The sequence below is a fragment of the Crocodylus siamensis genome, chromosome 4 (assembly GCF_052110815.1).
Source record: "Crocodylus siamensis isolate JL-2025a chromosome 4, ASM5211081v1, whole genome shotgun sequence".
Taxonomy (NCBI): Eukaryota; Metazoa; Chordata; order Crocodylia; family Crocodylidae; genus Crocodylus; species Crocodylus siamensis.
The window spans coordinates 174,478,219-174,493,374 of NC_143398.1; the positions used below are offsets into that span (position 1 = coordinate 174,478,219).

Genomic DNA, 15,156 nt, shown 5'->3' on the forward strand with positions numbered 1-15,156 from the left:
GAACTTCCTAAGTGGTGCACTAGCTCAGAGTGCACCATTGTTATAACTTCCCATTGATACTTATACAGAAATCTTAATTAGCTTCCATTAGGCAAGAAATTATCCTTCCCCCCCACCCTTTCCTGTTTCTCATTTAATCTCCTGCAGTAATGAATGACTAAGAAAGGAAGGAAACTTCAAAGGCATGGATGGCACAACACTCTCACACCTACAGTAGGTGACACACATTCTGCAAAACCATTTTGTAATTAAATCTTTCTGAACTTCCAACTCTGTAACCAAACCATTTCATTGAAGGTACAACGCTTTTTTAAGGTCATTGGGACTTTTGCTTCAAGGGGACTTCCATCCCTTTAATAATGATGCCTATTTTATTTTAGTGGGTTTTCAAGCCGCATTTATATTGCACATTTTGCCTTGATCCTAAGTGCAAGCAAAAGTTTGTTCACTGGACTTGTATAGCAAGATAAACAGGTAAGAAAATTTCTACCTGTTCACACTGTCCTGTGCCACAGAATCATGTTAGAACACCTTCAGGCATGAACAAAATTTAAATCCTACTCATATATTCAAACATCAGCCAGCCACTGATACAGCAAAACAGATTCAATCCTCAAAATATTTTGCCATTCGTACTTCAGAGCTCTAAAACTTTCTCTCTCATCCCAGTGAATTCCATAAAATAATTACAGAATGTGTCATTTAAATGCAACTACCGCTGGGCTGAAAAGCCACAGCACTGTACCATGCAGCACATGCATCGCGGCAAGAGGATTAGGAACTGTGGTATATGTGAGGGGCAAAGATATATTAGTGTCATGAAGTTTTCCTAAGCATCTGTGCAGGACTGACATCAATGTGGCCTCAAGAAATTATTCCAGAGACTGAAAGAGCAAGATACACAGCTGGCAGAAGGAAGGCATAACCCAACTGCCTTCATGAATTGCTCCAATTACTGGCCCATAGCATTTACTGCTATTATTGCTACAACTAAGCACACCTCTCTCTTGCACAGCATTTTCTTCCATAGATCTACAAGTACTCAATAAAGGAAGCTACCAATATCCCCATTTTACAGGTAGGGAAACAGAGGCAGAAAGAGAGAAGCGACTTTCTCAGCAAATCAGTGGTAGGAACAGCACCCAGAACTAAGCCTCAATCCTATGTCTTGTCCAGTAGGTCACTCACCTTGCCAGATATAGAAAAAAACCCAAGGGCTAATCTAACCCTAATGAGATTTGAACCTCATGTTCAAACTGCCAGGATACTCCTAGTCGCTATTAGTCTGGGTAGACCTCCACAACAAGGGCCACCACATTATGTACAGATCTGATAATGAGGATTACCCTCTTGTAGTGGTATTAGATCCTGGATTCTGTTTTAAAGCAAGCAATAGGGCAGATGCACAATAGGTCTGCTCCGCACCCTGGGCAGAGGCAGCTTCCAGCTGCTGGTGGCAGTGGTGCGGCCAGCTGGCAGCAATGGCAAGTAGTATCCAGGATGCAGCATTCATCAAACTCTTCTCAGATCTGGCAATCTAATTGTGATGCCACAATTACAAGTAGGCAGAGTCAAAGTCAGAATTAAATGAAGGCAGAGCTAAAGTCTTGCCAAGCACATAATTAATAGCCTGTAATTTCTTAATATTAAAGTGAGGATAAACAGGTCTAATTTTTGTGGGTTTTTTAATATGCTGGCTGCAATATTAAATAGTAAATTCTCCTGTGGATTCCCCACTCCCTCAGACCCATTGAGTCCAAGCTGAAAATGCTCTTTGGGCAAGTCTAAACTAGAGTATCATCCCACCATCCAATGCTGTACTCCTAATACTACTGCAGCAGCTGTTACTTTTGCACCCTCCCTCCCCATCCGTACCCCATTTACCCCCCAGACTGGCACCTGCAACTGCCTGGGTGATCCCCCAGTTACACTACTGTGATAGGGAATAATTAGCATTTCAGCAAAACCTTACCCAGCTATGTACAGCAGTCTCTGTGGGAACCAGAGCCAGTCAGCACATTACACAATCTGGCTTCTATCAAGCAAACACAGAGCTTTCAATCCAGACTAAACACTCAAGTATTAAGACCCTAAATTCTTGAGAATGCCACCAAACAAAGGGTACAAAATACTGTTTCCCCTTTGGAGCAGTACACACCAAGCATATTTCAAGTCTGATGCAACAGGCTACCTGAGTTTAACAAAGGCTGCATTAAATGCTCACCCATTCATTTACACTGAAAGCATTGCCATGACATATGTCACCACTGCCTAGTGAGACCTGAATATATTAGGATAGAAGTCTCTAGCTGATTCATTCTTTAATATGCCATTTTAATTAGGCTGGAACTATTCAGTAAAAGGTTTAGAAACTTAATTCAACATCCGCTTATGTCAGAAGTAGGATTCTAGGTTTGATTTTCTAAACCTCTCAGCTAAGGGATCTAGAATCTCAAAGAAATGTCTATACCTTTCAATATCATAGAGAGAAAATTCCCACATGAAAATTCTCAAAAATTAAAAATAGCGTAACTTACAAATAATGGCCTGATTCAGAAGTTGGCAGCCTACAGCCAACAGGCCAGATCCAGCCCACCAAGACATTTCAGCCAGCATACAAAGCCTGGATATCAATGGCATTTCAGCAAGAGGGATTTCACAGAGATCAAGTGATAACCAGGTAAGAAGCACCAACCTGTATTGGACTGAGTTGCATTATTTCATCCCACTGCTCCTAAAAGGTTTCTGACCCCTGGCTTAATTAGTAGGTTGTTTTATTTTTGACAATGATGGTTTTTGAACAATGATATTGTTCACAACGATGGGCCTATTTGATACAATGTGGCTAGTAAAAGTTCCATATTTTTGCATGATTTCTTATATAAAGTCAAAATAAGTGGGTCCTTGTTTTGATGCAGTGTTAAGGAAAGGTGTCCATGAAAAAGCTTCTTTATAAGAAAAAATAATTAGGAAAGCTAGATCTTTATTTTAGCTCATACACACAACTGTTGCCCCCACCACTACAGTTTGGCACTTCTATGAAACCAATGGCCTGCTTGCATACACTCAAAGCCTGTCTCAAAGTCATGGGAAAAATTTTCAGTGACTTCAGTAGGTTCTAACAGCCCAAGTGATGTTGAAAAGGGGAAAAGAAAGGTTGTAACAGCTAATCCAGAATTCAGGCTGCAACTCTGCACCCTGTCCCAGCCTGATTCAAGTACTTTATACCCTCCACACTTCCATAGGTCAAAGATCCTGAATGACTGTGTCTTCAGCATGGAAAAATAATTTAGATTACAAGGAGCCAGGGGTATGAACCCACAGTCCATGTCTGCACCATTGCCTGCCCCTGGCTTCAGATGCACACCACTGCCTGAATGTAGTCCATGCAGCTGCATGCTCCCAGCTCCATGCCACTGCCCAACCAGAGATCTGTGCCACTGCATGGCCCTGCTCCATGCCCCTGGACCCACACTGCCCCGATGCAGCTGTACTTCCCTGGTCCAACACTGACCCACACTGCCACCCAAATGCAGCCCCATAGATCCAGCCTGGGAGGAGCCTGTGGCATCTGGATGCAGCCTGGGGCCCAGGGTGAGTCTGACACCCCTGTGATATAGACGTGATCATTTTTTCTTCACACAATGACAGTGACAGATCCATTGTGCAACACAGCAAGCAGAGTAAAGCATTTCTGAACTGTATAGACCTTGATCCTGAAAAGACTTCATGCATTTGACTTTGATGTCAGTGTACTGCGAGTAGTCTGAATGAACAGAACATTGAGCCCCAGTTCTGCAAATGATTATTCGTATACATGCGTAACTTGGTGCACTGTTCGCTGTCCCGCTGACTTCAAAGGGGACAAAAAAATTCTGAATGTACTGAAGACTTTGCAGGATCACAGCCCTGATTTACATGGTATTGTATGGGAAATTATTTTAACCACATTCGACCAGAATCTGAAGGCACAGGGGTCCTGTGTGTTATTTAAAAAGAGGGAAAACTGAAGTGCTTTTACAACATTGAAAGCTTTATATATAACTGAAAAAGGACAAATTTGTGAAGATCAGTGCTGTATTGTGGAGATTCATATACAGGAAGCAGTGTCATAACGATCACTAACAAATGCAGCAGGATTCTTGTATCACAAATAATGATACAGTCAGATCCAGCCACCTTAATATATACACAGTATATATGAACACTGATAGTAAATCAGTGGAATTGTTTCAGGATTTGGGCCTTACTGCAAAAACTATCTGCATACGTGCTTAGCTACATCTACTGCAGGTAGTTCCAACGATGTCAATGGGGCAACATCTTGTGTGTAAAGTAAAGCACATGAATGAATTGGGGCTTTAAGATGCTACTCTACCTGAGAATCTGACTTGCAATACTTAGATGTACTCAAAAGTACCTCTTCTGTGCACTGTTGTGCCAAGTTTCTACCTTTCCTATTTAAACATTATACTGTGGATTGTGCAGAAATGGTAGTAAACACATTAGAAACCCATGACAGACATAGCTATAGATTCATTTTCCACAATGTACTACATCAAAATGTTTTAAAAATCAAGCCCATACAATAGTCTGCATAAAATCTGCTGGTACCTCATGGTATTTGAGACTCCACAGTTTATTCCTTACTCCAAGAGAGCCTACCCCCTGTTTGGCAGGCATTAGCTGACACCAACATTAATGGTGACCATTGTAAAATTACAGTATCAGCACTGCAGTTACAAAGCACACATCACCCAGTGATGATCCTACCTGATATTCTGGAAGAAACACTAAATATTTCAAGAAAGTGGTGTTTGTGTGCTTCAGTCTTTCCAATAAAAAAGATTCACAGCACACGGATTTAGCACACGTGTTAAATTACTGAATATACCATCAGGTTTCAATTAGCTCAATTAATCTACTTCCTAAGAAAGATTTATTCTGTGACCCAGCTTTCACAGTATAAGTCTATTGCTAAAGAGGCCTCAATCCCTGAATTACCGGTACCAAAAGCCGGATGTGTCATGTTAACACTCAAATATCAAATGGTTCTCATGGAAAACATGCAGTTAGGTAAAGTGGGCAGGAAAAAAGCAGGTGGCATCAGGGAAGCCACCCATCAAATAGATTTGGTAGGACAAGAAATGAGGCCATCCAAATGTGAAGCATCAAGTCAGCTGCAGGACATTCAGTCCCAGCCAACAGACTGTATTCCTGAAACATTATAACCCTCAGGCAAAACGAGTCCCAAGGCTTGATTTAGGTTTTTTACTACCTTCCTGGTGAAGAACAGCGGCGTTCATTCCAAGAGGGACTTGCAAAAGGAGACGACCTCCTCTGCACACAGCCTGGGCAAGGCTTTCTGGAGACGGAGGCATTTGTGCTGGGGTCCCCCTCAAGAGACCCTCTGGCTCCTTAACAGGGGACCAAAAAATAAGCCCGGCCAGGTTTCGGGTTCAAACTACTTTCCACCCTTCAAGGCAGCTGAAGGCTGCTCTTAAATCCCCGCTCCCCCTGCTCCTCCCCAGGTGCTGTCCTCTGCACCCGTGGAGGTTTTCAAGGCCCTGCTGCACAAAGCCCTGCCTAGGATGATCTAGTTGGGGCTAGTCCTGGGCGGGGGGGTGCACTAGAGGTCCCTTCACAGCCCTCCTTTCCTATGACGCTGTGACTAAACGAGCCCGGCTCCCTCGTCCGGCGCCCCGCGGAGCCATACCCACCGCCGCTGGACTCGGCCCCACGTGCCGCATCCAGATGTGCCCCCCCTTACCTGACCAACGGCTCCTTCTCGGGCAGCGCCGCCTCGGCCGCGCACTGGCGGCAGCGGCACCAGCAGCAGCAGCAGCACAGGGCGCCCAGCCAGTCCCGCAGCCCCATGGGAAGCCGCGGGCTCGAGCCCTTGCGGCGGCACCCAGCCCTTCGCCGCCGCAGAGCCGGCCCCTCCGCCCACGGCCGCCTGCTCGGCCCCGGCCCCGGCCCCGGCCCCGGCGCGGCTCCCGAGACCCCCGCCCGGCTGCGCTGCGCCCATCGCCCGCCCGGAGCCGCAGCAGCGCCGCCCCCGGGAGCCCTGCGCCCTGACCTGGCATCCTGTCCCCCTCACGGGGCGGCAGGGGACTCGCCCCCGCCATGTCAAGAGCCGCCACTGAGCGGGTCAGACCTAGGGCCATGGGGCACACACCCAGCCATGACCAGGGTCTGAATGACAGGGGGGCAGGGGGACGGCTGAGCCCCCCCCCCCCCCCCCATAAGAGACAAGATCCGGGGGTGGCCGTGAAGGCACCTCAAGAATAGAGGACAGTTGCATTTAGTGCACCCCATGAACGCCGTGGGCCTCCCGAGGCTGGTGGGGCACGGCCAGCTCCCGCAGGCGGCTGTGAGTGGGAGTTGCCACAGGCAGGATGAGAAAACGGGAGTGTCCTCTATAAAACCAGACAAAGGCCACCCTACAAGAGCCCCCCTGAAAGATTTGAAAATCATCACCTGAGGGCACGGCCAGCCGTAGGGGTGGGGGCAATCGGGGCGACTTCCCCAGGCACTGCGCTTTGGGGGGCCCCCACAGAGCTGGGCCGGCTTCAAGTCCAGCCGCTTGCCACCACTGCCACTGTCCAGGCTCTACACCCTGCTACCGTCGTCTCTACCTGGGGGGATGAGCTCGAGAACTCTTTGCATTTATCTCAGACCAACACAGCTACCAAAAACATCCCTATAACCTGGGGGGGAAAGAGGGGAGTCAAAGTGTAATTCAAACCCTGCCTATAACCCTCACTCACATCCCTGTTTCTCTTTTATTTGTCCCCAGCAATCAACTCTTAATGTCCCCAGTGGCATCCTCCTTAAGGAAGGTTTCTAGTTTTACTTGGCAGGCCCAGAGTTTCCTCAAAGGTGGAACAACTAAGCCGGTGCCACACAGGGGCAGATGCTGAAGGGGAGAGTGGACTGGGCATGACCAGGGTTTCTTTTGCTCCATCATTCGTCCCCCACTTGCAGCCCCCAGCATTTAAGGTCTAAGAGGGTCTGTCCCTCGCACTGGGTCTTGGTCACTCCAAGAATTTGTCCAATCCCCCTCTTCTTTTAATCTGGCCAACCTGTCAGCCTCCACCGTATCTGGTGGCAACGAATGACAGGCTGTGTGAAAAAGAGTGTCCTTTGGTTGGTTTTGAACTTACCACCTACTCGTTTCATTTTGTGACCTCTAGTTCTTGCATTGTGGGAAAGTAAATCATAAAACCCTGCTTCCTTTCTCTTTGCCATTTAGTATGTCCCCTCTCCAGCATCTCTTTTCTAAACAGAATACGTCTACCCTCTTTAGTCTCTCCTCATGTGGAAGCCCCTTCATGTTGCTAATCATCCTTGTTGCCCTTTTCTGGACCTTCTCTAGTTCTTCTATAGCCTTTCTTCAGTGTGGCGACCAGACCTGGGCACAGCATTCAAGGTATGGATGCACCATGGGTTTATAAAGGGGCATGGTGATATTTGTTCACTTCTGCTGATCTGCCCAGTTTAACCCTTGCTCTGAAGCCAAGCGCATGAATTAGATGTATGCGATAGCTGAAGGTGGGCAGCACCACCTGGGTGGAAAGAGGTGGCTATACACATATTTGAGTCCAAGGCTCTAAAAAACATCAGCTTCCTTCGGGATGGTTTACGTCTCCTATTGCATCATATTTAATTGTACTTCTTTCAAGAGCAGATTGGACAGATGCTTGGCTGGGATGGTTCAGTCAGGGACAACCCTGCTTTGAGATGGGGGCTGGACTAGATGAGCTGGTGACGTCCCCTCCGGCCCTACTTTCCCATCAGCAGATCTAGAATTTTGAAAAGCGGGGTGCAGATGGTGAGGTGCATTATCACATACAATATTTTTCTCCAGCTAACAAGAAACTAGAAGCTTTACTAATATGCTAGGGGCATAGGGCTATTCAGTTTAAGATTGAAGCAAAAACAAACAACTTCTTTGGAATGTGCTAAAAAGAGTCTGCAGGGCTGTGAAATAGGAGCTTCATTACCAGGAGCAGTTAACAGAGCAGAATTGCAGAACAAAGGATAGCTTGATGGGTGGACCATCAAAACCATTAAAAAGAAGAGAGTGGTGTTAACACCTATGGAATGAAGAGTTTAGAAGGAACGGTATACATTATGAGCCATGAAGTCAATCGACTCCCTCAGCACTGCCTGAGTAGAAATGCTGCTGGCACTGCCAGGCAGCTGGTTTTAAACTCTAGGTGGGATGCAAGTGCACCCCCTTAGATCCATCCCTGTACTTTCCTATGATCCTACGAAGTAAACTGGTGAAATAAAGTACATGAAATGGAAGTAATCCAAAATTAGACCATATGTCTGCAGACCCAGGCTCGGCATGACCTGTGTGAGGAACTCTGCTGAGCTCAACCAGACAACTCCCAGTCCTAACCTTAAGCACTCTCAACAGTGTGTGCATGGCCAGGACCAAGACTGATCCAGAACATGATGGTCACACAGGCCTTGAGATGTCCCAGAGATGCCAGTACAGAATGAGCACAGAACAGATGACAGAAAGGGGCAGAAAAAGGTTTGTAGTTAGAATAATGAACTGCCCAACTGGATGTAAGCAACACACACATTTGGGTGTTGGGGAAAGACAATATTTAACTAAAACCTACAGGCCAGCCAGGGGAGGTAGGGGTAAGACAGGGCTTTCCCAAGTAAAGAAGATTTAAACTCAGGACTCCTGGATTCTCTTCCTCACTTGCTGTATGTTCCTGGGTTTAGGGTCTGATTTATACGATTCTTATTCACACTGGGTAGCCACTTACTTACTTGAGTAATTTTTACTAAAATCAGTTGTATTACTCATGTGAGTGAGAATTCACCAAAGGGGATAAGGACCTTGCAGTGGGTCCTTAACTCCTTTGCTTGGATAAAATGGGGCAAAAACTACATTACAGAGCATAGGACAAGGCACCAATGGCCTTCAATTGCAGCAAGGGACATTTAGGCTAGAATTTATGAAGACCTTTCTCACTATGCAGGTGCATAAGCACTGGAACAGACTATCCAGAGGGATTGTGGAATCTCCATTCTTAGAAGTTTTTAAGAGCAGGTTAGGCAATCATTTGCTTGAGATGATTTAGATAGGGATGATCCTGACTTGGGAAACGACCCCCTACCTTTCACCAGTTCTTTGATTCTATGGATGACAGGGCTTACAGGGAAGATTTAGTTAATATTCAGAAAACAATCACTTTGTGATACCTAGCTATTCTAATTAATTGAAGTATTAATTTAAAAGTTGAATTAACTTGCAGTTACCTCATTTTCCCTTTTTCCTGTTAAGGTAAGCTGTACTGCAATTGGGACAAGGGGAAATTACCCTGAAATTCAGAAGATGGAAGTCCTGGCCCCATTCAAGTCAATCAGAGTTTTGCCAATGACCTCAGTGTGCCATATTCTACTTTTTAACTGAAAGAAGAGAGAGTCAGTGTAATTGAGTACCTTGTGCCAGCATTTGGAAGTCAGCTAATGTGTCACTTAAGTTACTAACTGGCTGCTTGTCAGAATGTATTGGCACTGAGCTAAGAGAGACAGTCATTTTACTGTAGACCAACCCATGATCAGGAACAGTCAGCATGGATTCACAAAGGGAAAGTCATGCCTGACTAACCTGATTGCCTTCTATGATGAGATGACTGGCTCCATGAATGCAGGGAAAGCAGTGGATGTGATATACCTTGGCTTTAGCAAGGCTTCTGACATGGTCTCCCATAACATTCTTGCAAGCAAGCTGAGGAAGTATGGGTTGGATGCATGGACTGTAAGGTGGATAGAAAGCTGGCTGGATCCCCAGGCTCAACAGGTAGTAATCAAAGGCTCAATGTCTAGTTGGCAGCCATTAGTATCAAGTAGAGTGCCCCAGGGGTCAGTCCTGGGGCCAGTTTTGTTCACTATCTTCATTAACAATCTGGAAGATGGAATGGAGTGCACCCTAAGCAAGTTCATGGATTACACCAAGATGGGGGGAATAGTAGATATGCTGGAGGGTAGGGTTAGGATTCAGAGTGACCTAGACAGGAGGAAGATTGGACCAAAAGAAATCTCATGAGACTCAACAAGGACAAGTGCAAAGTCCTGCTCTTAGGATGGAAGAGACCCATGCACAACGACAGGCTTGGGACCAACTGGCTAAGCAGCAACTCTGCAGAAAATTACCTTGGGGTTATGGTGGACAATAAGCTGGATATGAGTCAACAGTTATTCATTTCTACCTAGGAGTACAACCTTTTCTCCTATGCCTGAAGAAGAGTGCTTGTGCCCAAAAGCCTGCAATTAAAGAAATTTGTTTGCAAAAATCTAGTTAGTCTAATAAAAGATATCACCTCTGCCACAAGTTCTGATTCCTAGCGGGCTGATGAAATCTCCATCTTTGGCGATTTTTAAGGCCTGGCTCAACAAAGCCCTGACTAGAATGACCTAGCTGGGGATGGTCCTGCTTTGAGCAGGGGGGTTAGACTGGAAGACCTCCTGACATCCCTTCCAACCCTCATGTTCTCATTCTATGACTATGACACACATACTCAAGTTCAGTAGGTTCTTCCCTGCTGTGTAGTACCATTCACTTCTCCAATCAGTTTTCAACTTGGATGCAGGATAGAGCTATGATTTCCTTCCAAGGTCTTCCTTTGCAGCCACATCAATGAACCAACCTGTGACTTCTGAAATCAAGACTGAGGACTTCATCTAAAGCCCATGAAAAGTAGCAAACAGTTCTCTATTAACTTCAGGGGACTTTGGGTTAGGTCTGAAGTGATCTCTCATTGACTGGTAATTTCTTCCTCCTTTCTTACCATAAGTATGCCCTTTACACATATTGCTTCATACACATGACTGTGTGAAAGAGGGAGTGGCTTAAAAATTAATTAAGTTGATCTTTTACTCTCAATTTAATAGACAAAGCTGATCTGGAGCAGCTTGATTACATTTCAGAGCAGATTATCAAATGCCAGTCCAAAGGAAAAAATATGAAAGCAATTGCACTAAGAGCAGTTGGCTATATGCAACATGAACATTAATTAACTTTAGCACAGTATGTGCCTGACACTTCTTTATTTTTGCTTATACCAGCACATATCACAACCAGTATATTTTCCAGAGGCTACACAGAAACAATGAGGAAGCAATAAAAAAGGATTTGCCACTGTTTTTCCCTTTAATTCCAGGATTTGGTACTTTGTAACCATGCACTTAAAATGAATTATAGAAACTTTAATGTTCATAAAACATTTATGGTTCTGGAAAATGAAGCCATGCATTTAGAAAAGATGCAACATGGGAAATGTTGCATTGCCACTTCCCACACTGCTCTTCCAGTGTACTTCACCCCAGACCTGTGGAACGACCTCAGAGGAGTGTGTGAGCACCTTCAGTTTCACATCCATTCATATTTTAGCTTCAGTGCTGAGCAGCCATGAACGTTGTCAGTTTGGTGCAACATTAATCCATAGAGTCTGGGCCAGAAGAGATCATTATCGCCCTCTAGTTTGACTTCCTTCTTTACCTAGACTAAAGCAGGGGTGTCAAGCATACAGCCCATAGGCTGAATCCAGCTCACAGGGCTTTTCATGGGTAGGATGATCCATTTCCATGGTTGGGCCGTGGCCCAAGGGACTCGGTATCACGGCTGTCAGCCTTACCGCATTAGCACAGCTCCAAAATCCAAGTGATTGATGGTGCTACTGTTTTTCTCCCCCTCCCCTTACTCCCCCCAAAATTGAGGTATTGGCAACCAAGACCAGCAGCAAGGGAAAAGTGGGAGACAGCGGTGGCAGATCCACACTGACACAACAGCTCTGGCAGCTGTGGGAATTAAGAGCAGCCACCACCACTCATCCAGCTGCCAGACGTGAGCTGTCCAACACGGGAGAATCCCCATGGCCTGTATCCAGCCCAGAAAGCCAAACTAATGTGTCCCCTCTGGACTAAAGAATGTCACTCAATAACAGAGAGACTTGCCCAATCATGATTTCTTTGCGGCATGGACAACAGCTGTCTGAATAAGTGATTTTGGGGTGGAGATGGGGTGCTGGCAATTCAAAAAAATATTGGGGGGGGTGAGGACTAGAATCAAATGTTTTATTTTCATTTTTATTGTTAAGTTTGAGAGAGATTTTAGAAATAACATTGTTTTAAATGCAAAATAAAAAAATCCTCCCCAGTTCAGCAAAACCAACACAAATTTACATGCCATTTTGAGGTTACCACATCTGTATTTTTCACTAAAAAACACTGGAGCATAAGGAACTGCTTTGAGACCACCAGTTGCAGAAGCCATCCAACAACCATTCTATATAATGGCTGGAATAGTCAATCAATAACACTGTGCGGATTTGGTCTATCTCTGACTTTGATATGCCCTCTAATTACCATACTATTAGAAAATCTCACAACTGTCAATATATTTATCAGCACAAAACATCTGAGAAGTGGCCAAGTGGTATTATCTCCATTTTGTAGATCAAGAAATGAGACACAGGGGAGCTAAATGACTTCTGCCAGGTAACACAGGAAGTTGGTGATAGAACAGGGAATCATGTCCTAAGTAATCCCCATGACCACTAGAGCAGAGCCATGCATACTTTTAGAGCAGAGAGACCCAAACTAAGAGTGAAATGATACATGAAGGAAAGAACCTAATGACACATGTTCAATGCCACAATAAGTTACACAACTTCTGGTTCAGGAAGTAGTATATATGGAGTAAGCTCCTGAACTAGAGTAGCCAACTTACTATAGTGCTGTTCATGTAGCAATACTGACACCAGACGAGGCTGTATTGTCCTGGTTGAGGCTGCCATATTATGGGTAGCTGCATGGGAGAATGTACAAAATAAAATGTATCTTACCTGGTATATCACATATAATATAGAAAACTAATTTTAACATAGGTTGCAAAGGACGTTGATGTGATCCGCAGGGCTTTTGTATGGCCCTATTCTAAAACATCCTCCCTCTCTCTTCTCATAGAGGGGAAAGACTCTCTTCACATAGAAGGAAAAGTCCCATTACCAGTCTCTATGGCTTTGATCTCCTATATTTGTATATGCAGTCCAAAAATCACACTGGCCTTTCCATTAGCCATGTCAGTTAGAAAACTCATGTCTAATATACAGGACACTGCCTCCAATACACGCTGTTTTAACTGGCTGTGCATTTGGTTGCTTTGCACTTTGGATTAGTATTTTAAGGGTCTGTCTTATGCATCACCTCACTCTTATGCTGAGGTGTAATCCATGAATCATTTTTAGTTATCGTTATTTTGCTTGTGAAGTCACATGCCCACATTTCATTGTCTATATTGCTGCAGTGTTGCTGTGGTTTTGCTTTCTCATCAGTGCTATTACTGTTAGTCATAAACCAGCACTGTGAGTTTGCAAAACCACAGCAACCCTGCAAAAGTTTTGTGCAAACATATCCAAAGTTCAGGAGTTGTAAAAAGTAGAATTTTCACATTAAATTCTATTTTTCTCTCTGTTTCCAGTAACAGAGATAAAATGAGGGAATCAAGAGAAAACTGCAGGCATTTCAGGAAAAAAATAAATGTAATAACTCACTGACATTTGATGCACCCATATATAACATCATTCTTTTATTACATGATGTCTCTCACCTATGGATCTCAACCTGCTTTACAAACGGAAATGTTTATCATTGGTCTAATTTTACAGATGGGGAAACAGAAGGTTAGAAATGTAATGAAGCACATAGTAAGTCAGTGATTGAGACCACATCTCCTAACTTTCAGTCTGGGCCACTGAGCCACCCAACCTACATCATGTTTGTAAACGTGAGATGAGGAGCATAGGAAAATAATAGGGAACAGGAAGAAGACTCAAGTTCACGGTCCAGCTGGAGTTGGTACACGTAGAATAGATGTGAAGGAGGCTATCAGACAAATATGACTGAACTGTGATGGAGAAGTGAAAAAGTAGACTTCCACAAAGATGTCCCATTTAAAGCTCCAAAAGCAGAGGAGGTCACCCAGGGGGAAGAGAAAGAAAGAGTTTCTAAAGTAGTCAGAGCAGAACAGTGGGTGAGGGAGGTGTTAAATCAGGAAGATACAGTCATAGAGGTCTTAGGTAAGTGAAACTAAGCCTAAATTGTCTCCCTATACTGCCTGCCAAACCCAGTATAACTACTAAAAGACAAGCCTATCCCATTCACTCCCTTTCTACACAAACCAAATCCAGGTAGTTAAGCAATACACATGCCTTAGAGTAGGGCTGTCCAACTTCTGAGTGGCCCAATACCCCTGGATCTTCCCAAACTCCCTCATGTGTGTTCTTTCAGCTCCATGAGTCACCCTGCCACCAGCAGCAGGGGCGGGATGTAGAAGCAGAAGGAAGGCATGGGAGCCTATATACTCCAGTGACAGCAGCACCCAAAGGGTCCATAGGTCAGCCCCTCAGGGGCTACATGCAGTTCAACAGTTCTGACTTAGAGGGATCCTGGATCACATGATTGGGGCCCTTCTATGCCATCCCTGCTGCCTGCTTGGATACAAACAGAAAGAAAACAAACGGGCCAGACTTACTTCTTGATAGCACTCCTGGGGCTGACAGAGAGGCAGTGTAGATATTACCAGAAAGTATAAAAAGATGGGGTGTTATACCATGCAACAAGTAGCAAATAGGCTGAAAGAGGTGACGGTGAAAAATGGGCCCTGGAATCAGCCAGGTCACTGAGGATCTTGGCAAATCATGAAGGCTTCCCCAGGGCAGGGCCCTGAAAGTTTATAATGAAGCTGTGTAAAGCCCCTAAAACTGCATGGCCAGCATTTGCAGAGTCCTTCAAAAAGGGGCTAAAAATTCTTGGCTGTAAAGTCTATACAAAATGGGGATGTCTGTAAAAAAATACAAGTTTGATTGAAGATCTGTCATTGGAGTGAGGCTAGGTATAAGAAATGTTGATGGACAGAGAGAAACCAGTGCTACGTTGTATGAGCGGGAGAGCACAGCACCCTTTGGGGACCTCTCTGTCGCTTTGTAGCCCATGGGAATCTCTGTTGTTCCTACACCCACAGCCATGTGCTGCCACTGCACCCGCCTGTACTGCATGTAATGGCCCAGATTACCCAAGGCCACGTGGCCCTGCTCAGAGGGCAGCAGGGCTGCATGTTCCTGGGCA

At 45.0% G+C, this 15,156-nt stretch overlaps 1 protein-coding gene across 1 annotated transcript in view; it reads right to left on the minus strand.

The window, feature by feature from the left end:
* Nucleotides 1-6,013, minus strand: part of MREG (melanoregulin) — a 45,131-nt gene extending 39,118 nt beyond the window's left edge. Inside the window, exon 1 of the mRNA XM_090044949.1 lies at nucleotides 5,771-6,013. Within this exon, the coding sequence (XP_089901075.1) occupies nucleotides 5,771-5,877 (107 nt within the window). The 5' untranslated portion in view covers nucleotides 5,878-6,013. The remainder of the gene's footprint in view (nucleotides 1-5,770) is intronic.
* Between the last annotated feature and the right edge of the window lie 9,143 nt (nucleotides 6,014-15,156).